The 24675-nt window shown below is 48.5% G+C and overlaps 1 protein-coding gene across 3 annotated transcripts in view; it reads right to left on the bottom strand.

The window, feature by feature from the left end:
* PTPRA (protein tyrosine phosphatase receptor type A) overlaps positions 1-24675 on the bottom strand; it is a 131592-nt gene that overhangs the window by 4344 nt on the left and 102573 nt on the right. For all 3 annotated transcript variants that reach the window (XM_059470824.1, XM_059470822.1, XM_059470823.1), the window contains 15 exons: positions 23702-23719; positions 19678-19762; positions 17967-18040; positions 14617-14753; positions 11281-11371; positions 10728-10804; positions 9835-9871; positions 8627-8724; positions 8391-8510; positions 7341-7507; positions 6264-6399; positions 4347-4496; positions 4145-4238; positions 2932-3008; positions 1127-1261 (listed from right to left, as the gene is read on the bottom strand). In XM_059470824.1, the coding sequence (XP_059326807.1) occupies positions 1127-1261; positions 2932-3008; positions 4145-4238; positions 4347-4496; positions 6264-6399; positions 7341-7507; positions 8391-8510; positions 8627-8724; positions 9835-9871; positions 10728-10804; positions 11281-11371; positions 14617-14753; positions 17967-18040; positions 19678-19762; positions 23702-23719 (1496 nt within the window). The remainder of the gene's footprint in view (positions 1-1126; positions 1262-2931; positions 3009-4144; positions 4239-4346; positions 4497-6263; positions 6400-7340; positions 7508-8390; positions 8511-8626; positions 8725-9834; positions 9872-10727; positions 10805-11280; positions 11372-14616; positions 14754-17966; positions 18041-19677; positions 19763-23701; positions 23720-24675) is intronic.

Here is a 24675-nt window from a genome sequence, read left to right as displayed (position 1 = left end):
ACTGCACTGGTATAATAATTTAATGACTATGATAAATTATATGATTGTTAAATGTGATGATTGTTTGGTAATTGGCTATGATTACTGTTTAATTGTACCTGTGGAAACCCAGGGCACTGGGAGTATTTCTGTGTCTGCTCTGGGGTGCCCTGACCCCCAGGGCAGCACTGACTCTGACCCTCATCCATGGAGAAAGTTTCCCAGATTCAAGACAGACTGGAATCCACAAAAGTGTGAAATAGATTATAGAGAGGAGTGTAGGTGTATCACTTGGTGAGAAATTTAGGGTTTGGGATTTTTAGTGTGTTGTGGATGGCAGCAAGATGGAGGGCACAGGGTGTCATCCTGGGTTTCTTCTTCATGCTTCTTCTTCCTCCTTCTCCATGGGTTTGGGTGGCATTTTGTAATTGGGCAGAAAAGTCTGCATTGCAGCTCTTTGGGGTCAGTTATTGGGTTAAAAGGGAAAATAATCCAGGTCTCAGTTCTTAATTGGATAGTTTAGTCTTAAAAGCCATTGGAACAAGAGATTGTTGGCCATTTTGTGCCTTCTGATGAAAAGCTGCAGAACTCACAGTAGTGAGACTGTTTTACTGATAAGACTGATAAGAAATAATAAACACCTGAGTGTGAACACGAATTACTGTCTCAAGTGCCTTCAATCCGGACCCGGAGAAACCAACACCTGGTACTCCCACAGTAACAAGAATCATGAGAAACCATGTTTGGGGGGTTTGATGGAGATCACAAGAATCCATGCTTGGGTGAGATCAATGCATTCAATAGAACAATACAAGTTTAATAATTAATATGTAGTTATCTAATGATAAGAGTATAAAAGTGTTCACCCTCAACCCATGTTGGAGTCAGATTTGGGTCTGTACCCCTGACACCCAGAACTCCTCAATAAAAGCACCTGCATATAATCATTCTGTGATTATGCATTTAATCATTCTGTGATTGTGTGTTGCTCAACGCTAACAGTGGGATCCCACAGACCTCACAAACTTCCAGAGTCATAGCCTGGTTTGGGCTGGAAGGACCCTAAGGATCATCCCATTCCAAACTCCTGCTGTTCATTCATTTATTTATCTCCCTGCTGTTTAGTGCAGATAACCCAGGAGCTTACCTGGCCTCTCTCCTCCAGCTCTGTCAGCATCACTATGGAGCAGGATTTCCACTCCCAGATCATCCTCCAGAAGTCCTCTATCGTGTGCTGCAGCGGCCCCTGGCTGGCGATGTAGGAATCCTTCTGGCGATAGCCCTGGGATGTGGGAGCAGGGTCAGTGCACCAGCAGCAGGAACCTCTTGGACATGGCTGGCCCACCGAGCTCAGCTCCACTTTGGGAGGATCACAACCCCTACACACACCCAGATTTATCCATTTGGGTTTCCAGCACACCTAAGCAATATTGCAAGCTCTGCGTGCTGGAGCAGAGCTTTGCCTTAGCTCCAAGTACAACTTTTTCTGGGGATTTGGCACCATCACATTTTCTGGAAAAATCCCTTTGCCAGGATTTCTTCTGGGAAGCTGAGAAGCCTCAGAGAAAAATGAAAACAATATTATCTCATCTGCTTCTCCTATGTTTTGCTGCTTTGGAATGTGATTGGAGATTGTTTATCCAACACGTGAATTGTTTTGACTTAATGACCAATCATGGTCAGGTTGTGTTGGACTCTGAGGAGTCAGTCACCAGTTTTTATTATCTTGTTAAACCTTCTGTAAGTATCCATTCTCTATTCTTTAGTATAGTTTTAGATTAGCATTCTTTAATATAATAGCATAAAATAATAAATTAGCCTTCTAAGAACATGGAGTCAGGTTCGTAATTTCCTTCCTGCCACGGAGGATCCCAAAAATGCCACAGGGATTTTTGGAAGAAGCCAGCAAAACTAAACAGCACTGGCTGATCTTTGAGGTCCCTTCCAAGCCAGAGCATTCTATGATGTGTGAAACCAGCAGGAAGGCTGGATGACTCTGGCTCCTCCACAGCCACAAAGAGTTTTTGTTTCCAAGCCCCTGTGAGTCCCCTGTGCCCTCCCTGCAGACTGTGACTGCAGATGCTTCGTCATTTGGAGTTTGTCATTTAAGCAAAGTTCAGCAGAGGCAGGAAATTGAATCCTCAGCCCAAATTGCTTACGTGCCATGGAAATTTTCTGATCTGGATGCACAACAAGGCAGCTGCTCCTGGCTGCTCCCACAGCCACAGCAGGCACCCAGCAAAGCAGATTTCAGGGAGCAATTAATTAGGGGTGTTAGAACTGGGAATTAACTGGTTTTAGTGGCAAACCCAGTGATTGCCTTTTTGGGGAAAAAAAGCCCTGTGTCATTAGGAGGGGAAAACAGAAATTGGGCTGGAAAAGAGCAGGGTCTGTGCCTTGGCCAGCACTGGCATCACTGCATGGAGATCAATACTCATCTGAGATGTCTCCCTGGAGTCCACAGGATTGCTCAGGAGGGAAGGATGTGCAATCACTTATCTCCTCCTCAGAGTGAGGACAGCACTTAACCTCCCTGCCTCCACCCAGACAGGTGTAATGGGATTGACCTGGCCACTCTCCAAGGTTTTGGGATTGTGTATTGCTCCCTGAGCTCATCTGGTGGATGTTTTCTGACCAAATGGCCAGTGCTGTGTTATTTCCATGGATACATGGATCCATTCTCCACAGCCATCAGCAGAGCCCAGAGGGGCAGAAATGAGCCCAGGATTTGGAAGGTCTGCTCAGGCTCCAGTTCTCCTCTCCCACAAGGAGCTGGATATATCTGGGGGGTTCTTGGAGAAAGAAACCAACACCATCCACTGACACAAAGTCACATGGAGGGAGCTGTACAAAACCCATAAAAGGAGTATTTGGGATAAATTCTTCCCAGAGGAAGCAGCATGAGGTGGTTTCCATTGGGAGAAGATGGGAAGAAGATTGGAGAAGACTCACATCAATGAAGGAAGCGTTGACATAGTCTGTGTTCTCCTCCCCTCTCTTCACTGGAATGATTACTCGGTTGAACTCATCTGGAACAGAACAAAACCATCTGAGATTTGGGATAACCTGCATGGCCTTCAGCTGGGGAGTCACCAAGCCCCAAGTGGGAGACAGAGATAAGGGAAGGGGAGCACAGTGCACCTGGCTGGGACAAGGACAGACAGCTCCACCCTCTGCCATGGCCTGGTTTGGGGCAGAGGAAGGAGATGCTGAGCTCTCCAGGAAAAGGAGCTGCTCAGCACTGGGACTCCTTTCCCTCTGAGGCAGAGCAGAAACCAGCAGAGAGGGTCATGCAGGCATGGTTGCCCATGTGTGTCCAGAGAAAGTCTGAGTATCTTCAGGCTGGAGACTCCACAACACCCCTGAGCAACCTGTGTCAGCATCTCACAGCCAAAATGTGTTCCCTGATGTTCAGAGGGACCCTCCTGTGGTCAGTGTGTGCCCACAGCCCCTTGTCCTGTCCCTGGCCACCACTGCCAAGAGCCTGGCTCTGTCCTCCCTGCAGGTGTGGATGGGCAGGGATGAGGCCCCAGAACCTTCTCTTGTCCTTCTGAGCAGTCCCAGCTCTCCCTGGAACCTTCTCTTCCCCTTCTGAGCATTCCCAGCTCTCCCATCCCTTCCTGAACCTTCTCTTCTCCTTGTGAGCATTCCCAGCTCTCCCATCCCTTCCTGAACCTTCTCTTCTCCTTGTGAGCAGTCCCAGCTCTCCCAGCCCTTCTGGAACCTTCTCTTCTCCTTGTGAGCAGTCCCAGCTCTCCCAGCCCTTCCTCAGGGCACAGATGCTCCAGCCCCTCCCTGGGCTGTCCCCAGTCTGTCCATGTCCCTCCTGTGCTGGCACCCAGTGCTGCAGGTGTGGCCTCCCCAGTGCTGAGCAGAGGGGCAGGATCCCCTCCCTGGGCCTGCTGGAAGAGTTTTGTCTCACCCAGCCCAGGCCACCACTGTCCCTTTTGTCACAAGGGCACTTTGCTGGCTCAGGTTCAGGCTGCAGTCTGTCAGGACCCCCAGGTCCTTTCCTCCAAGCTGCTTTTCCACCCAGCTGGGTGATCCCAGTCCAGGGGCAGGACTTTGCCCTTTTCTTTGAACATCACAAGGTCCCTGTTTGCCCCATTTCTCCACCCAATTCCTGTCCCCACACCCACCAGACCCTCAGCCAAACAAGCCTTACATGGAATTATCTGAAGCACCCTGTTCTTCTTCATGTTGGCTGGCAAGTTGCCCGTTCTCATCTTGTCATTCTGGATTTTGATTGAAGTGAGCTTCTGCAGGACAAGGAGCAGAGCAGAGGAGATGTTCAGAGCCACCCAGTGCCAGGTGATCCCTGCACCATCCCAGCAGATCCACCAGGACAGGACAACAGCCTCACTCACCTTGAACTCCTCCTCCAGCCCGTTGCTGCTGGTCCCTGGCACTTTGTTGTAGATCTTCTGGAGGTGGATCTCTAAGGAGGTCACCTCCAGCTCCGTGTCACCGTACAGATAGTGCTCCAGAAGTGCTTGGTATATGAACACATACTGCATCTGCAGGGGGGCAGGGACAAGGAAGGAGTAAAAGCAAGTCTGAGTCTCTCTGAAATCTTTTCAAAATTGTTCTCCCTGCTCATAACTGCACCTCCCCCTCTAGCCATACGAGTTACTTTGCTTATTTTCCCTGCCATGCCCAGTGAGGACATGCTGGGTGCAAACCCACCAACCCCTGCCCACCCTCTGAGACCCCAAAAAATTGAATGACAATCTTCCTGCCACCAAATGGGGACTGTTTCTTTATTTACCACACCAAGCAAAGCAGATGTGACACAAAGTGTTCTCCAAGCCTGGAGAAAAGGAGGCTCAGGGGGGACCTTGTGGCTCCACAAGATTCCCTGACAGGAGGGAACAGTCAGGGGGAAACAAGGAATAGGGAGAGAGGGAATGGCCTCAAGCTGTGCCAGGGGAGGGTCAGGTGGGATACTGGGTAAATTTCTTCATGGAAAGGGTTGTCCAGCCCTGGCACAGCTACCCAGGGCAGTGGTAGAGTCCCCATCCCTGGAGGGATTTAAAAGCCCTGTGGAGGTGGCACCTGGGGACGTGGGTCAGCGATGGCCTTGGCAGTGCTGGGGGACTGGATGATCGTAAAGGGCTTTTCCAATCCCAAAAACCAGTGATCCTATGATGTTTAACACTCTGGGATCTACACTGTCCCAGAGGCAGGACAGGGCACTGAGGACAAGTCAGTGCTGGGCTTGGAGACCACCTGGCTTTGAATTCCAACTTCTCCCTCTCTCCCATGGAAAGTCTGGCACCACCACTGTGAAAGCCATGTGGATGTGGCACTTGGGGACATGGATCAGTGGTGACCTTGGCAGTGTTAAGGGAATAGCTGGACTCTATCTTAAGGATCTTCCCCAACCTAAATGATTTAATGATTCTACAAAGGGGATTAAGAAAAGAAGGACCCCATGTAGAGCCCACATGATGAAGCATCACCCCAAACGAGGGATGGCACAACCCTCACACAGGCTTTGAGTGGGTGAAGGAAATGCCTGCCCAGAGGGCAGGTGCTCCAGATTGCAAGGCAAGATGTATTCTATACCATCTGTATGGCAGTTGTCAAGTGGGCAGTTTGCCTTATCTCTTCCACAATCACTCCTCCCTCAGAAGGGGACATTGCTGATAACAGCCATTGAATGTCACTGCATGGCTGATAAGAACTACAGCATCCCATTGGGAGATGTGAGCCCAGAGGGAGGAGCCAACCATTCCTACCTGGATATAATTTGGGGATTCTGGAACACCAGCACAGCTTCTCCACTGGATTTCCCAGAGGAACAGCAGCTGCCTCTTCCACTGGATTCCCAGAGGAACACTACACCCTTTTCTCCAGGATCCCTGCTCCAACAGAACCACCCCTGACACTGCAGGAGGGCTGCAGCCACATTTCCAATGGAACTGCTACCAGCACCCTGACCCACAGGGTGTCAGGTTGGGTTCTGACTCTGTCAGAATTGTTTTAGTTTACTGCATTGTTTATTTTATCCTTTTATTTTCTTCCCTATTAAAGAACTATTATCTCCTGCTCCCATAATTTTTGTTGCCTGAGAGCCCCTTAATTTAAAATTTATAGCAATTCAGAGAGAGGAGGGGTTCATTTTCTCCATGCCAGGGGAGGCTCCTGCCTTCCTTCGCACACACCTGGGTCCCCAAACCAAGATAATCACCCAAAATGAGGGATGGCACAACCCTCACACAGGCTTTGAGTGGGTGAAGGAAATGCCAGCCCAGAGGGCAGGGCAGCAGCAGCACACTCACATCTGTCTGTACCATCTGGCAGCGCTGGGCGCGGATGCGGCTGACGAAGCCGTAGACATCGACCTTCCTCTCCGTGTGCATCATGTCCAGCATGGCGTCGATGACGATGAACGTGCCCGTGCGGCCCACCCCGGCACTGCACGACAAGGGTGGGGACATTGGCAAGGAATTCTTCCCTGGGAGGGTGAGGAGCCCTGGCACAGGTGCCCACAGAAGCTGGGGCTGTCCCTGGATCCCTGGAAGTGCCCAAGGCCAAGTTGGATGGGGCTTGGAGCACCTTGCGATAGTGAGAGGAGTCCCTGGCCATGGTGGGGGTGGCACTGGATTGTCTTTAATGAGACCAGCAGACATGAAATGAAGACAAAGCTCTTGGAATCAGCTGGGGAGTCACCAAGCCCCAACTGGGAGACAGAGATAAGGAGGGGGAGCACAGTGCACCCCACAGTGCACACTCCACCCTCTGCCATGGCCTGGTTTGGGCAGAGGAAGGGGATGCTGAGCTCTCCAGGAAAAGGACCTGCTCAGCACTGGGACTCCCTTCCCCTTGAGGCAGAGCAGAAACCAGCAGAGAGGGTCATACAGGGCTGGTTGCCCATCTGTGTCCTTTCTTCTTGCTTCCCAAGAAGAAAAAAAATGAACCTGGGATGGTGCAAATGTGACCATCTCTGCCTTTAACCATGGGGCTTCTCCTTATTGCAATGTGGAAACCCCTGTGGCTCCCCCAGGGCTGCTGCTGTGCCTGAAACCACTCCAGGTGAGTCCATTGCTCCAGGCAATCTGTCAGGTCAGTGATGCCTTCTCCCAGAGAGGGATGTTATCTTCTCATGCCAAGAGAGATGCCATCAGTGCTCACCTTGGCTCACTCAGCATCCAGCCAACCCAAATGACCCCTCCAGATTAGTTGTAACACCCTAAAATCAGTGATTCCAAGAACTTCCTTCAATTCATGCATTTTTTTGCATGTCCCTATGAGGAACTTCCCCGTTTAACACAGGAAAATTAAATAAAGATAATGAAAAAGTCCTGGCTGAAAAAAAATACTAATTTCCTTTTAAATAGATGCTTTCCAGGACTCACCTGCAGTGCACCACTATGGCCCCTGCATATTGGGGATTGCAGGTCTTCACCTTCTTCAGGAATTTCAGCATCCCAATGGGGGTGAAGGGCACCCCAAAGTCGGGCCAGCTGGTGAAGTGGAACTGGGTCACCAGGCGCTGTGGCTTCTTGTTTGTGACATCTCCCACCTGCAGGGCAAAGGAGGGCTCAGGTTAAGGGGAAACACTCAGCTTTCCTTTCTTCCCCCAAAATGAAGAGAGAGAGGGAGGTGCAGACCCGAGATGGAGCTTAAGCAGCAGCATCCACAGCTGAAAGGGCATGGACTCAGGCTCTGGGAAAGATCAGTCTCTCAAAACATGACATTTTCACCACCCAGCACCACATCCCACATCTGAGGGGTGTGAGATGCCAGCCTGTGGATCCAGCCTGGCAGCAGCTGCCATGTTTCATCCCCAACAAGCTCAAACAGAAGCTGCTGCTCCATCCTTTCCTACTCCTCTGGCCAGATCATCTTTGGATTAAAAGCAGAAGAGGAAAACACACACATCCAGGCCATTGGAGTGAAACATGAGGCTTAGGAGGATCATCCTCAAAGTCCAGACAGGTTTACAGTCACCAACTCTTGCCTGCCTGCCTCTGAGAGAGGCAGGAAAACAAACAGAGTGACTAAAACACCCAGAGTCTCCTTGGAGGACAAGGAAATGTGGTGACAGATGGGAAAGCAATCAAACCCAACACATACAGTGCTGGATTTTGTCTCAGCTGAGGGGATAAATCTGATTATTTTCAGGCATTAAGTGTCTGTGGGTGAGAGCAGGAACAAACACTGCTAACAGCAAGTGCTGGAGTACTTCAGGATGGAATTTCAGCCCTGGCATCTCTCAGTTTCCCTGCTCTCAGCACGGCCATGTGGTACCACTGAGAACAGGCTCTGGTTAAAAATGGGTGCTGGGGGTCATTCCATGCCAACTCTGCTCTCACAGAGCCTTGGAGGAGTTGAGCCAACACCTTTGGGATGCCCAGAGTGGAGAGGGGAGGGATGGGATGGGATGGGGAGGTGATCCCTGGCACCTGCTGGATGCAGAACTTGCGCACGGTGTAATCCACCAGCACGGTCACGTCCTCCACGGACACTCGGATGTTCCCGTAGGTCCAACAGCCCTGGTCTGGCCAGTACTGAGCACATTTACACTGTGGGGAGAAAAAACAGGTGCAGGTGAGCTCTGGACACCCTCACAAAGCTGGGAATGGCTCCAGGGCATGCCCATAGGGTCAAATCCCAGCCTGTGAAAGCTTCTGGCACTGACCTCTTTCCTCTCCTTCAGGTTGGTCACCATGACAATTGTCGCTGTGTTCTGCTCCCAAATCATCCTCCAAAAATCGTTCACTGTTTCTTCCTTTGGTCCTGAGGGGAAGGAAAAACAAGAAGTCCTCTTTGGGATCAACCTCTCACAATTTGGGGCCAAATCCCAGCATATAAGGTCACACATCAGTGATGATCCAACACATTTTTTGCCAATAGGTCACAGGAGGTGCTGTGGTGTCTGGGCATGCCTGATCCAAGGAATAATCCTATCACATGATACCTGGAGTGTTTGGATTTGTTTTATGGTCAGGAGTTCCATATTTAGCTCAAGAAAGGGAAATCAGACAAACAGAGCACGGACTTGCCCAAGGTCACCCAGGGGAATTGTGGCTGTCCCAGAGTCCAAAGAAGTCCTGCCCTGGGATTTTGGGTTTTAGCCATGGGATCCCATTTCAGTGTGGCACAGGAACAGTTCCCTGCTGCCTGCCAGACACGAAGCTAACTCAGCCTACACTCCCCTGCCAAGCCTGAGGCTCAGCGTGAGCCAAGAGAACAGCAGAGCCAAAGCTTAACCTGAGTCTGGAAGTGCTGAGGGACCTGATCCAGCCTCCTTCTCCAGCCAGAGCCAGGGAAAGTGGCCAGGAATGCCCTGACCCACTGGCAAGTCCAGAGAGGAAACACAAAGCACTCCCATGGGCAGGTAACATCCTGTTGCTGACATGATCCCCACCCTCTGAGTGGGAATTTTGGTTTTAGGGATGTGTTTGGACTTCTGAAGATCATAAGGATGTTTCTCTCTATCCCATCCCTGGGAGTGTTCAAGGGAGCTTGGAGCAACCTGGGATAGTGGGAGGTGTCCCTGTCCATGGCAGTGGGGTGGAATGAGATGAACTTTGAGGTCCTTTCCAGCAAAAACCATTCCATGATTGTGTGATTTGGGAGATTTAATTAAGCAGCTTCTAGAAGTCACAACACCCTCCAGCAATGGGACTGCACAGGAAGGACTTCTCTCTGTCCACCAAGACATCCAGCACTGCTCTTTGACTGGGAAAATCATTTTGGGAACAGTCTGTGGAGCAGCCAGGCCTCCTTTTGACCAGGGGAGCTCTGCAAGATGCTGTGCTGTGGGTAGAGGGGCACAGCTCCACTCAGCAGAGGGACCCAGCCCAGCTGCCCCCAACAGAGCCATGGCAATAGTCAAGAATTTACCTTGTGCAGCAATGAATTTGTTTTTCTCTTGGTACCCCTGTATGAGAAGAAAAAAAGGAAGAGAAATTAATATTTCTCTAACACAGGAGTCATTAAATGCATTTACTTGAAGAACAAACAGAGCTGGCATCTGCTCTGCTCCTCATTCTCCCTTGTGCAGAGAAGGGGCTGCAGCCTCTGAGGGGAGAATCAGCTCCAAAGATGGGCTGAAATCATTGAGAATCCTTGTGCAAAGGGATGTTTTACCACAGGAACACTCCCCATGCTCACAAAATGCAGGAATGACCCCACTTGTTGGCACAAGGCACTAATGAAGGGCTGACAGCCCTTCCACTGCAGTGGACCCTGCATCCAGAGCATCACATGAAAATCAGCATTGATCATTGGAAAAGAGGGGCTGTAGAACTCACAGGGACTGGTTTTGTGTATTTTATTTACTGGGGAGGGAAGGAAAAAGCTCTTTTGAGTCTTGCTTTGCTTCACGTGCCTGCATCTCTCACATGACCCCTCCAGCTGGTTGGAGCCACATGGTGACAACCACAAAGGACCCAGGGGCACAGCAGGGCAATGCTGCTTCCACTTCAGCTGGATTCCTTGATTTCTTCTCCATCCCCTTCCCACATCCAGCCCTGCAAGCACTGATGATCAACTGGTCACATTCTCCAAGGATTTCAAACCACAGGGATGTGGCACTTGGGGACATGGTTTAGCACTGGGAGAATGGTTGGACTTGTGGCTCTTAGAGGGCTTTTCCAACCTCAAAGATTCTATGATTTTTCAGCTGTTTGTTGAACAGAAATGCCCAGCTCCAGCAGGAGTGATTCCCCAGCCCTCTCCAAAGCCTGTTTGGCTTTGCCCTGGCAGGGATCTCCCCTCCACACCCCAAAACTCACATTGATGAAGGAGGCGTTGATGTAGTCGGAGTCAGGGACCCCTTCCACAGGAGTCAGGTGAACCCTGGAATGATCATCTGGAGGGAAATGAAAACTCTGCATTAAAGACAACCCCCTCCACTCTGCTGCTACCTGACCTAGTGAGAATCCAGGAGTTGGAGTGGAGCCCAAACTCCTGGCTCTGCTGCAGAAACACCTTTATGCCCCCAAATTCCTCTTGCTCAAACCCAGAGAGGTCCTAGATCTTGTCCAAGGTATTTTTTTTTTCTCCACAGTGCATATTTGAGGGCACTCTAAGCCAGCCCACTGCCCAATGCCACCAGGCAAGAGTTGTCCCTTCTGGCATTTCCCAATCCTTTCACTCTCCATGGCCTCCTGGCTCCATGGAGCTTCTCCTCACAGGTATCCAAAGCTAAAGCAGACACAGCCACCCACCTGGGAGGGGAAATGCCCTCATCTGTGCCCTTGCCCATCCCAAAACCAGGAATGGGGAGCCCTGGCAGGAGCCCCTGAGTGTTTCCCCCCCCCCCATCCACGCAGCTCTGACACGTACAGGGCAAAATGTTCACATATCTGTTCTTCTCCTTGTTCTCCTCCTTGGAAGCAGCTTCACATGTGGCCTGGATGGGACAGGCTGGGAGAGCCTGAAATGGCAGAAAAAAAAGGATTTTCCATGAGGTTTTCATGGCACAGCAGGAACAATGTGCTGGCAAATGCCACATCTGAGCATCCTGCCCCTCTGGATGTGTCCCCACCACCCACAGCCCTCACCTCCACTCCAGCAGCAACTTTCAATGTGACAATTTAAATAGCTGGGCTGGACCAGACAGCAAATCCCTCTGGAAAGAGATCTGGAATCTCCTGACCCATGGACACGAGGTGGCAGCAAAGCTTCCAGCTCTGAACCCACTCGGCAGCACCAATGAGCTCATTCCTGATTCCAGCCCACGGAGGTTTCTGTGAGATTCCCTCATTAACAGTGCTGCTAATTGTGACCTGATTAAGCCCCCAAGACCCCAGCCCACCCAGGGATGGCAGGAGCATCCCCAGGGGGCCTTTGGTGGGGGGAGAGGGCTGGGGTGACAGGGGACACTGTCCCTGGGTTTCCCAGCTGAGCACAGGAGGTGCTTCCCCAGCACTGTTATTCCACATCCTCTTTGAACAGCAAAGAATGTTCTGGAGGTATCCACCATCCCTTCCTCCAGCTGACAGGATGGCAGGAAGTGCCCAGAGCAATCAGGTATTTATAACCCTAAAAATCTCCCTCCCTGGGCATTCATTGCACCTATTTGGTTTCATCAAAGCACGGCCAGGAAAGGGATCAAGTTTTGTAGCAGCTGGACAAAGTGGAGTGGCTTTTTTTTTATCTTCTCCTCGTTCTCATGGTGCCATATCATGGCTTGGACCTGGGCTGGGAGCAGAGATCTGATGAGCAGCAGCTGAGGGGGATGGAAAGGGGCTCAGACTGGAGAAAAGGAGGCTCAGGGGGGACCTTGTGGCTCTGCACAGCTCCTGACAGGAGGGGACAGCCAGGGGGCTTTGGGCTCTGCTCCCAGGGAACAGGGACAGGAGGAGAGGGAACAATCTTAAATTGTGCAAGGGGAGGTTTAGATTGGATATTTAGGAAAATATTTTCACTGAAAGAGTTGTCAAGCCACAACACCAGCCCCAGCAGTCTGGGGAGTCACCATCCTTGAAAGTGTTAAGCCAAAAGTGTAGATGTGGCACTGATGTGGCACCTGGGGACATGGTTTAGTGGTGATCTTGGCAGTGCTGGGTTAATGGTTGGACTAAAGGGAGATTATCAGATTATCAGTTGGAAAAGAGATAATATTTTCCAACCTTAATGAACCTATTCTATTCTATTCTATTCTATTCTATTCTATTCTATTCTATTCTATTCTATTCTATTCCACTCCATTCCATTCCATTATTTTTGCATTGACAAGGCAAAACAGATCCATTGTCACAAGCTGCAAGGCCCAGCAATGTCCAGAAGAGGTTGTGGCCATCCCTGAAGAAATGCTCTGGGCTTGTGGGACAAGCACAATGCCTGAACTCCTCACAGCTGAAGGCCAGCCTTTGTCCCACACACTGTCACCATTGTGTTTCAGGGTTAACAGCTCACTGAAATAAAATGGGTTCATTCCTGTTTCTCTGTCAAAGCTTTCTTTTGGTTGGTTGTGGATTTAAGGCCATGAGGACTGGGAGCTGGGGGGCAGAGCTTGGGAGGCAACCAGCAAGCAGGGGAGCTCTGAAAGACCCCAAGACATCCAGGAACATTCCTGAACCCAGGAAAATGTAATTCTGAAGAGCTGTTTGCTAGAAACCCTGCTTTCTGCTTTCTGCAGTGAGCATGAGGGTGAACAGTTTGTCACAGATTCAAGGACAGATTCAGCCCTGCCACCACTCAGCCTTTAAGAGAGCCCCTGTCCTGGATTGCAAGGCAATGTGTGTATTCTATTCCCATCTGCCAGAGGTGGGGCAGTTATCTGCTGTTCATTGGGCAGTTTTCTTTATCTGTTCCACAGCCAATCCTCCCTCCAGGAGATCTCTGCTGTTCATGGACCATTAATTATTAATTATCTTCTGTCCATGGCCAGTGAGTGTCCCTGCATGGCTGATCCAATTCCACCATCCCATGGGGAGATGCTCCGCCCAGGGGAGGAGCCAAGCATTCCTACCTGGGTACAATCTGAGCTTTGGGACAGCACAGCAGCCTTTGCCCCCTGCATTGCCAGAGGAGCAGCTTTCTGCTGCCCTGCATGGCCAGAGGGAGCCCAGGCCCATCTGCAGCAGCCCTGGAGCTGCAGAGGAAAACTCCCCCCTTGTGCAGGATCCCTGCTGCAGCAGAGCCACAGCTGGCACTGCAGGAGGGCTGAGCCCCCACGGGATGGGGCTGGGACACCTCCCTGGCACACAGGGGGCAGGGACTGCTCTCACTCTGGCTGTGTTGTTTTGTATCACTGCATTGTTTTTTTTATTTTTATTTTCTTCCCTAATAAAGAATTGTTATTCTTGCTCCCACATCTTTGCCCGAGAGCCCCTTAATTTCAAAATTACAATAATTCAGAGGGAGGGGGTTTACATTTCCCATTTCAGAGGGAACTCCTGCCTTCCTTAGCACACACCTGGCTTTTCAAATCAAGACAGAGTCCTAGAGCGATTTGGGCCAAAAGAGACCTCAAAGATCACCTCATTCCACCCCCCTTCATGGGCAGGGAAACTGCAGGGAGGTTTGTTCCAGGCTGGAGCAGCAGGCCAGCCCAAGCACCCCTACAGTGTAGCAGAGTTCACTGAAGGCAGCCAGAACAACGTGTGCTGAGCCTGTCTCACCCAGACCTGCTCCAGGACAAACACCCTGACCCTGCCCTCTGTGCTTCCTGCTGCCTGAGAGTGTAGAAAAGGCATTTTGTGCTGTTCTTGTGAACCAGCAAAGGCTTCCTAAAGATAAGGAAAGCTCCACATCTCTCTGGAGGAAGACACCAAGGCTATTCCCATGACAATGTGATGGAAGAGAGTAAGTTAAAAGACATGGACTTTCGCTTGCTCACAGAATGACGTGGCTCCTTGTTCACCTATTGAGAACTTTGTTTCTTTCTTATGACCAATGGAGAGTGAATGTGTCTGTTAAATAAATGTAAACACCTTGAAGCAACATGTTGCTGTAATGATTCTCTCTTAGGCACCCTTCTGATGGAGTCTTGGTGCTTTGTGCTGTGTCGCAGCAACATCAGAGCCCCTTAATCTCAAAATTACAATTCAGAGGAAGAGGGTTTACATTTCCCATTTCAGGGGGAACTCCTGCCTTCCTTAGCACACACCTTTCTTTCCAAACCAAGAAGCAGGCCCTAAACCCAACCCTGAGGGCAGCAGCAGGGGCACTCACGTTGAACTCCTCCCTGAAGAGCTTGTTGTCATCGGCCATGCGGCGATTGATCTCCTCCTCCAGCTTGTCCACGGGCAGCGGGGGATACTTGCGGTTGGTGCTGGGCGAGCGGGCCAGCAGGGGCATACTCTGGGGCTCTGCAAGGACACCCAGGGGTTACAGACGGATAATGCATGGAGACTAACGTTATAGTAACAATAATGGGTGGATAGGAACATTCTAGTAACTATAATGCATGGAGAGTAACATTATAGTAACTACCATGGATGGATAGTAACACTATGGTAACTAGAATGGGCAGATAGTAACATTATAGTAACTATCATGCATGGATAGTAACATTATAGTAACTATAATGATGGATAGTAACATTATAGTAACTATAATGGATGGACAGTAACATGGTAACTAGAATGGACAGATAGTAACATTATGGAAACTAGAATGGATGGATAGTAACATTACAGCAACTGCAATGGATGGATAGTAACATTCTAGTAACTATAATGCATGGATAGTAACATTATAGTAACTATAATGGATGGATAATGCTATAGAAACAAGATGACCCCCAGTGGCAGGGAGGAATGTTGAGGAGGACCCCATCTTATCAGAGGGCTAATTAATAACTTTATTATACTGTATTATTATATATTATATTACATTATATAATATATATATATTATAGATATGATATATAATATTACATTATATATAATACATATTACATTATATATAACATAATATTATATTATATACAATATATAAAATATATATATATATATATATATATAAAATATAATATTATATTACATTACATCTAAACTGAATCTGCCAAGCACTCCACTGCACAGAATCTCGTGACTGTCAGCTGACACACACACACCTGGATTCCATTGGTCAGTGAATCAAAACACTCACACCAGAATCCAATCATCAATTCCCTTCAGGTAAACAATCTTCCACAATGCATTCCGCTCATGAACAAAACAGGAGCAGTAAATGAGATAAGAATTGTTTTTTCTGTCTCTGAGGTTTCAGAGAATGTGAAAACCCAGAAACATTCTTGGGAAGAACTGTGCCTTGCTTTACTCTGGGAAGAGAAATGTGGTGACGGTTGGCTCTCACAATTAAGGGATGACAATTGTGTGAACATTAAGAAAAGCTTTAGTGATGTATGGTTACGTTATTGTGGTTTAGATGTCCTCTGCTCTCCCCACAGCTCCCTTTCCCCCTGTATTGTCGCCATCAGGCAGCCTGGGTGTCCAGGACAGGTACAAAGAAGCTGCACAGGTGTCCCTGGCATGGGCAGTGGGAATGGAAAAGCTTGGGGGTGCTCAGGGGGTGAGGCATGGCAACACCTGAGCTCCAATCCAGCAACAAGAAAGCAGTTTGCACTGATAAATGGCACAGAAGAGCTGAATGACAGACTCTGGGAGGGGCCAGGGCTGGCTGCAACCCCAGGGGTATAAAACACTGAGCATCCACCTTGAAGATGAACTGGCTGTGTGGTACCCATGAGGGGCAGTTTGCAGTGCTGTGAATTTTTCTTTATGTAGTCCTTTGTTGTATTTTTGTCAAGGGTTAATAAACCTTTTTAAATTTTCACAGTGAGCAGTTGTCTCTCACACAGGGGTCACAGGGGCCACCAGCTGTGCCCTGTGGCCAGCACTGCCCACCCAGGCCAGGGGAGCACAGGGACCCCACATGTGCCACTTTCAGGGCTGTCCTTGTGTCTGCACAGAATGGTTTGGGTTGGAGGGGGTGTTAAAGAGCATCTTGGTCCAACAGCTTCCACCAGACCAGGCTGCTCTGAGCACAGTGACACCTGGCTTGTGGCAGCATTGGGATGGCAGCAGGGCCAAGGCAGTGCCTGTCCCCTGTGCTGGTACTGCTGGGGCACCTCCAGTGCTGGGGACACTTCTGAGCTTCTCACAAAAAGATCTTGAAGGACTGGAGGGTGTCCAGAGAAGGGAATGGACATGGGGAAGGAGCTGGAGCACCAGGAGAGGCTGAGGGAGCTGGGAAGGGGCTCAGCCTGGAGCAAAGGGGGATCAGGGGGGCCCTTGTGGCTCTGAGGGGACAGCCGGGGGGTCGGGCTCTGCTCCCAGGGAACAGGGACAGGAGCAGAGGGAACGGCCTCAGGCTGGGCCAGGGGAGGGTCAGGTTGGACATCCAGGAAAATTTCTTCATGGAAAGGGTGTCCAGCCCAGGGCAGTGTTGGAGTCCCCATCCCTGAAGGGATATAAAAGCTGTGTGTATGTGGGACACGGTCAGTGGTGGCCTTGGCAGTGCTGGGGGATTGGATGATCTTAAAGGACTTTTCAAACCTCAAAAAATCAGAGATCCTATGATGTTTAACACTCTGGGATCTACACTGTCCCAGAGGCAGGACAGGGCACTGAGGACAAGTCAGTGCTGGGCTTGGAGACCACCTGGCTTTGAATTCCAACTTCTCCCTCTCTCCCATGGAAAGTCTGGCACCACCACTGTGAAACAACTCCCAGGAGGGCACAGCAGAGGCAGCTGCTGCTTGTGCAGCTCAGCAGAGCCCAGAAAGGCCATGTGAGGGTTACACCAACACAGCTGAGCGTTTATGAAGTTCACACCTCCGTTTACAGCGAGGTAAGATGGCTGGGAAGGTCTTAGCAGCCAACATAAAATAAAAAAGGTGCTGAATTCCAGTTAGTGCTTCTCAGAAGGTGTTTGGTTTATGTGGAAGGAGTACTGAAAAAGCATCTGAACTGAGTTTAAGAGGCCTCCTCAGATCTTAATCAGTGCCTACACATGGATGGAGATGCCCAACTTCAGACCCTCAATGTCAGCTCTGGCTCACAGCTCAGGGGCAGAAGAATTTAAACATTAAACAAGGCTTTAAAATGCATCTGTGCATGTTTAGGAGGTACAAAATGTTTTTATAATGAAAATGAATGTATTCCCTTTTTTCTCCTGGAAATGTTAGTCGGGTGTCCACAGTGTGAAGATCTGAGTTTTAATCAGAGACCATCCTAATCTGAGAGAGCAGAAAAATATTTAATTACTCCCCAAAGATGTGGCTTTTTTTTTTCAAAAAAGGTTCTCATTTGGGTCAAAGAAACACTGAAAACTCAAGAGGAATGTGAGTAGTGATTTTGGAAGTGATCACCCATTTTAATATCAACCACTTGAGGGCAAACATCAAATCGGTGGAACGAAAGCTGGGAAATAAACCTTCATTCTGTGAAAGTCTACCAAACCCATGGAGAACATGGAACAAAGGAGGTCAGGAAACAACAAAATAGAAATGAAAAAATATTTGCCTACAAAAATAAAAGGTGGGGGAGAGCCTGTGTGGCAGCAGGTGGACTCACCTGTGTCGTCTGTCCGGCCGTTGGACAGACGGAAGGAGTTGGAGTGGCTCCCTGCCTGCTTGTATTTCTTGAACCTGCCAAGGAGAATTGGGGTGGAAAAGTCAGAAAATATCCAGCAGGAAGCCCAGGTCCCCCCCCAGATGAGACCTGAGTAAGAATGAATACTGACAAAAGGAGGAGGACACTAAAAGGTAGCAAAAATCTGAAATTCTGAAGAAAGGAAGTTATTGGTTCAGATTTTACCTATTTTTTACTTTGATCTAACAGCAGAAAAATTAAAAAGAGCAGAAAAAACTTCTGGAAGTAGCAATATCTCACTTCTTCCTTATGATGGAAGAAAACTCTGTATATAGTTTGCTCAAGGGATATATGCAAACCAGGTTTAATCCAGCTGCCTATTACTGTGTGAAAAAGAACAACAATGATGTGGAAAAGGCCACACAGGAATAAAGGATGATTTTGGTAACAGCACACTGACTCAACTTACTACAGGTGAGAATTTATGAGCATAATCACAACCATCTAGAAGCACCCAAAGAGCTCTTTCCCTTTTTTTTTGCCACACTTTCTGAAGGCTTCATGGATGAGCTGGTGGGTCCAGGAGGCTGCAGGAGCTCTGAAACCCTGCCTGTGAGCAGAGCTTTTCACTGAGCACATCTGGAACAGCTGCAGGAGCCCAGGGAGAGCTGGAAACCAGGAGAAGCTTTAAGGGTGCTCCTTCCAGAGGACACCCCAAGGAGTCCCTGCACACACAAAGCCCAGCTTGATCTGTCCTGCAGCAAATCCCTGCTCCATGTGCTGTTAACTTGGAGCAGCTGCTCATGCTCATTTTGCCTGAAATTTGGAGTTTTGCTGAATCATTGGGCAGTGAACACAAACTCTTTCTTTCAGGGCTGGAAGCCAGGTGGGAAGGACTCAAACTCTGCTGCTGCTGAACTCCTGAGGCAAAACTCTCCTCAGGTTCACTGCTGTGAGGGCAGGCCTGGAGCCAGGAGACACAGGGGAGTTTTCCACTGCTAAGGAAATTGGTTTTTCTAATTTTTTAAAGCTTACTTAATCACCAAACTGGTGAGTAAATGAAAATGTTTACTGCAGGTGAATAAAGACATTCTTAGTTATGCTTTCAGGAGCTGGGAATGCTTCATGTTGAGCAGGGCAGATGCTTGGATTCTAAAAAATGAACCTAAGAAGGTTTTATTTCTAAAAATTTGACTTAAGAAGGCTTTAATTTCAATTACTATCACTCCTCACAAGTTCCTGCCATTCACAGTGAAAGGTTCACAGTGAGGTTTAGTACCCAAAACAGTTTGGATATTGGATCCTGCTTGCTATCAAGATGGGAATCAAGGAATAACACATTGAAAGGACTTTGTGTTCAGCCTCCCTGGATTACTCAATCCATCATTTGCAGCCTCACCTGCTTTTCCCCACACTGACAGGGCTTCAGTTCAATCCACCCTGCTAAAAGTGACATTTTGAAAGGCAGAACAGGAATTCCCCACAGGAGGAGCAGCTTTGCAGAGAAAGGAATGAGCATCATTCACCAGGTAACCCCAAACATCATTTTCATTCATTGTCCTTCCAGGTTTCTTTTCAAAGCACCAGCTGTGTCAGCCTTTGGAGCTTGGGAGACAGCACAAAAGGCTCATTCCTGTTCATTCAGGAATTATTTCTGTCAAACAAGGCAATCCAGCATTAAAGCAGCTCTTACCTCAACATGTACAGAACAATAATAATAAATACTATGACTAGGAGGGAGGACAGGGCCACCATCACAGCTATAATGGGAGTCTCATCTGCAAGAGGAAGAGAAAGGTGTGGTTATGGACATTGGAAAACATCCAGAGCCATCATTTAACAATTTCTGCTTGAAGAAAAATTCTGATGATGATATTAGTAATAAAAACATAATAAATAATAAATAGCATGAAGTGATGTTGCAATTTTCCAGCCTGAGAGTGAAAACAGAAAAGGATGAGTGAGCACCATGTGCCTCAGACACTCCCAGGTCAGATTAAAACCTGAAACCACCACTCAGAGCAACTCAATCTTCTCCAAGAGCTGGTCACTATGAAATTGTGACCTTGCAGATGAAAAGGGTGATGGAGAAAACTGGGACTGGGTTTTTTTGAGGTTCTTTCTGCACAACTGAATGGCAGAAAGGGCACGTGATGGCCCAACAGACACCAGCAGAAATTTCTTCTGTCAGCTGGAAATCTACAAAAAAAAATCTACAACATTTTTCTGCCTGAGACTTAAGGGTCCAGAGTTCCTACCAGGCCCATGAGTTTGGTATAAGGAATGTTTAGTACGTGATAAGAAACTTTATATTAAATGGGTGAAAACTGTGACCTCTCTAACATCCCACAGACACATTTGGAACACCACCACGATTTTGCTTCCAGTTCTTTGTCAAACAGGACGAGAGGACAAAGCTTCCTGCTGCCCCTGGGATCTGAACAGCTCCAAGGGTGAGATTTGGTGTGGACCAGGCTGCCCAGAGCAGCTGTGGCTGCCCCTGCACCCCTGGAAGTGCCCAAGGGCAGGCTGGATGGGGTTGGAGAAACCTGGGATGGTGGAACGTGTCTGGGGTAGAACTGGATGAGTTTTAAGCTCCTTTCCGACTCAACCATTCCATGATTCTGTAATTACAGAATAATCTGGGTTGGAAATGACCTCCAGAGACCATCTACCAGTCCAACCCCCTACCTTTCCTCCCTGGAAATACAGAGTTCAGAGAGCAGGAGAGCTCAGACACCACCAGGCACCCAATCTGGCTTCCTTGCAGAAGCTCCTCAAGGGCAGGTACCTCACAATTCCCTCAGAAAAACACTTAAATTACTCTGAAACACTCCCATCCTGCATGACCCACAACAGATTTTATTTTTCCTTTAAATAACCCATTTCCATCTCGTGCTGGAGGTCAGTGAATCAGTGGTTGGTGCTGGCAAATCCCCCAGATGGGTTGGAAGCCAAGCAGCTCCAACCAGGGAGGAGAAGTGCCCTGAAGGGCATTTTTTCAGATAAATGTGGATGCCAGCCATGCCAGCTGGGGATATTTCCATTTTCCATCAGCTCCCTCCATCTGAGGGGGCCACCACACTGTGTCTACACAGCCCCAGGAGGCTGCAGGGCTCGAGCCTTTTCCACCTTCTGTGCATCCGTTTCCCTGCAGATCCCTCTCCGTGTGGCTCAGCAATTTCAGCCAGCAGATTTCCTTAGCTGGGGTTTATTTTCCCTAATTTTTATCCATTTCCCTATTTTTTTCTCCTAGGGGTTTATTTTATCCATCTCTGAGCTACCTAAGGGCACTCTGATTGTATTTTTGTGTTTGCTCCTCTGTCCTGTGAGGTTTGGGAATGTTATTTCTATTAAAACATACGATTTTTAAAATATTTGTTAAATATTTCTATTAAAACATTATTTTTGTGTCATGATTTCAAGGTAATGACCCAATGTAGTAAATAAAAAAATTAAATTATCCTGGTTTTGCATGTTTTTGTCCTTCTCATCTGCTGCTTTAATGTGGCAGCACCTCCCATAGCCCAAAAGGAATTTATTGGGAATTCTGCCTTTCCCACAGCCCAAATGGAATTTATTGGGAATTCTGCTTCTCCCACAGCCCAAAGGGAATTTATTGGGAATTCTGCCTCTCCCACAGCCCAAATGGAATTTATTGGGAATTCTTCCTTTCCCAAAGCCCAAAGGGAATTTATTGGGAATTCTTCCTTTCCCACAGCCCAAAAGGAATTTATTGGGAATTCTGCCTCCTGCACACCTCAGTAGGTGATGAGCCTTGGCATTCCCCATCCCAAAACCAAGAACAGGTTGGTGTTGGCCCAACCACAGCCAGCCCTGGCCCCTCACTGAGACTTCTGAGCACAGCCACCACCTCCATCCTGTGTGCAGGAGAGGAAGAAGAGCTGCCATGCCAAAACCTGTGGTGTTAAATCACTGTTGGATCATTTTTTCCTGTCTTGGCTGGAGTTAAGCTCAGCCTAAGCAGTGCTGGAGCTGCAGGATGCAGATTTGAGGGCAGGGAGGGTGTGCCAGCAGGGTGCAGGGAGTTTGGAGGTTTTTTGGGTTTTTTTTGCAGCTGTTCTTTGCACACATCTGGTAGGATGAGGAGTTGGAGCTTTCCCACCCAGCCCAGTCCAGGGTGAAAAGGAGCTGGAGGGTCCCAGCTGCTCCTGCCAGCCCTGCTGAGCTCTGCCAACCCCCCTAGAGCTCCTCCAGCCCCAGCCTGAGGGCTTCATGCTGGCAATCCACCTGGAAAAGGGACAAGGACTCAACCTTCTGCTCCCCTGGTGCTGCAGCACCCACTGCACTCCTGAGCTTGGGAGGCAGCAGGAGGCTCAAATCTTCTCCTGGTCCCTCTGAGGAGCCACCAAACCTCCCTCTGGAGCTTGGGAGCATGTCCCAGCTGCTGACAGCTGTCACCCAGACCTGGGTGCAGCCATGGCAGAGGGATGGGGCTGGGCAGCCCCTCCCTGCTCCACATCTGGCAACATCTGCCCACAAAACCAGTCACAGAATGGTTTGGGTTGGAAGGAACCTTGGAGATCATCCCACTCCACTCCACCTTGCACCACCCCAGGTTGCTCCAAGCCCCATCCAAGGTGGATTTGGACACTTCCAGGGATGGGGCTGCCACAAATCTCTGGGCATCCCATGCCAGGGCCTCACCTCCCTCACAGTCAAGACTTTATTCCCGATATCTAAACCTACTCCCAGTTTGAAGCCATTTCCCCTTGTCCCATTTGCTCCTGTTAAATATCCCTTATTTAATCTGATTTCCTCACTATATTTATAACAATATTAACAATATGAATATAAATCTTGTTAGGAAGTCAGATGTAGTCCCATTTCTTTTTCTTTGCCCTCAGGAGCAAGGATGAAGGATGGCAGAGAGAGCACAAAGTCAGGCCTAAGCCAGGCCAGACCTGAGGGAATTACACTGAGCATGTCTGCAGAGGCTTAGCCACAATTTCAGATGAGTTCCTTTGGACCTGCATCCTTTTTATTCCCTCTGCTAAGTGGAAGGGAATAAAAGGAGATGCTCAGAGCATCTGTCTGGGTGAGGCAGGCACAGAGAGCAGCACCAGGCAGAGTTTGCATCAGAGCCAGGATGAAAACACACACAGAGGCAGCTGATTCCTCCAGGTGGGAGCAGCTCAGCTCTGCCCGCTCCTGGAGTGCTAAAGCCATCAGTAATTGCAAATATTCTGGTAGAGATGCCAGTTCTCAGAGCTGAGAGATGGAAAAATGTCCCCAAAGTGCTGTTCTCTTACAAGAAATGGATTTGTGTTACTGCTTGCCAACAGAATGAGGAGAACAATAATTATTCCCATCATCTGCTGGATGGGTTTGGATCAAATTGTGTAAGTCACAGTCAATAAAGACAATTCAGCAGCAAAAAACCACAACAAACCCAAAAGGAAATATCCTGAATGGCTTTTCAGACTTGGGTCATGCAGCTCTAGGGACGTGCTGACATTCTCAGAGCAGGAACAATTGGTACCTAACAGGACATGTACAAATTGGAATGGGATTGTTTCGTTCTAGAAAGAAAAGCTCCACAGAAATTAAGGAATCAGTGTGTCACCAGCTCTTTTAAAGAGCTTGAGAGGCATCATAAAAACACATTTGGAAGTCCTAAGGAGAGCTCTCTGATAGCAGAATGCTTCTGGAATTGTTTTTACTGAGTAAAGAGCAATGAAATGTAACATTCTTACCTCTTCTGTCAGAGTTACCTGCAGAAAAAGAAAACAAAAGTCTCTTAGCAACAAAGGAACAAGACATTTTAGTAACTCAGGAAGGATCAAAGACCAAGACAGGAACAAATTTAGTAACTCTCATCATCTGCCTGTAAATCTTTCCTTTAAAACACTAGCTATAAAACCAGGATGTTAAAATGAATTTCTGAGTAAGGAAAAAGGAACAAATCCTGAGTTTTTATCAGCAAAACAAGGAGCTGAATCCAAGCTTTAACATCACTAAACACAACTTACTGTTTAAACCCATAACCAGCAAGTCACTGGTGTAATTCATTAGCACTTAAATATCAGGAGATAACACTGGTACATCATTTTAAGAGTGTGGCTGAGCCAAGAGCTCAATTAGGAGCAGCTGGGCTCAGGGATGGGGGCGAGGGCAGCCAAGGGAAGTCTCTACCTGCTGGGCTGGATGGCTCATCCAGAGGGCACAGGAACAAACCTGTGCCAGGGAGAGCAGAGCAGAGCCTGGCTTTCCTGGCCATGAGCTGGCTGTGAAGAGCTGCAGCACAGGGCTGAGGACAATCCTGGTGGGTTTGGACAAGGAGGAACTGCCCCTCCAAATGTGACCTTCTGGCTCTGTCCCCTTCTTGAGCGCCACTTAATTCTTCCATGATAACACTAACATTTCCTGTTAAATCTAATTTATGGCTGCCCTCATGGCAAGGGCATAGTCCTAAAACTGATTTTGTTCCTTGATAAATTACTAGAGATAAAGAAAGAATTAGGTTTGATCATTTGTTCTCTGGGGTGGCATCAAGTGAGAAGCCACTTCTGGCCTTGATGGTATCGTGGCATGCACCAGGGGAGTTCACCAAAACTGGTAACCCAAATCACAAAAAGGCACTGGAGACACAAAAATGAATAAATTCAGCCCTCTCATGAGCACACATCATATTACAAAATCCAGATATTGGCAGCTTAAGGCTTTTGCC

This window comes from Ammospiza nelsoni, chromosome 4, assembly GCF_027579445.1.
Source record: "Ammospiza nelsoni isolate bAmmNel1 chromosome 4, bAmmNel1.pri, whole genome shotgun sequence".
NCBI lineage: Eukaryota > Metazoa > Chordata > Aves > Passeriformes > Passerellidae > Ammospiza > Ammospiza nelsoni.
Note: the sequence above shows the minus strand (reverse complement) of the source record. Positions and strands in the feature narration are given on the sequence as shown.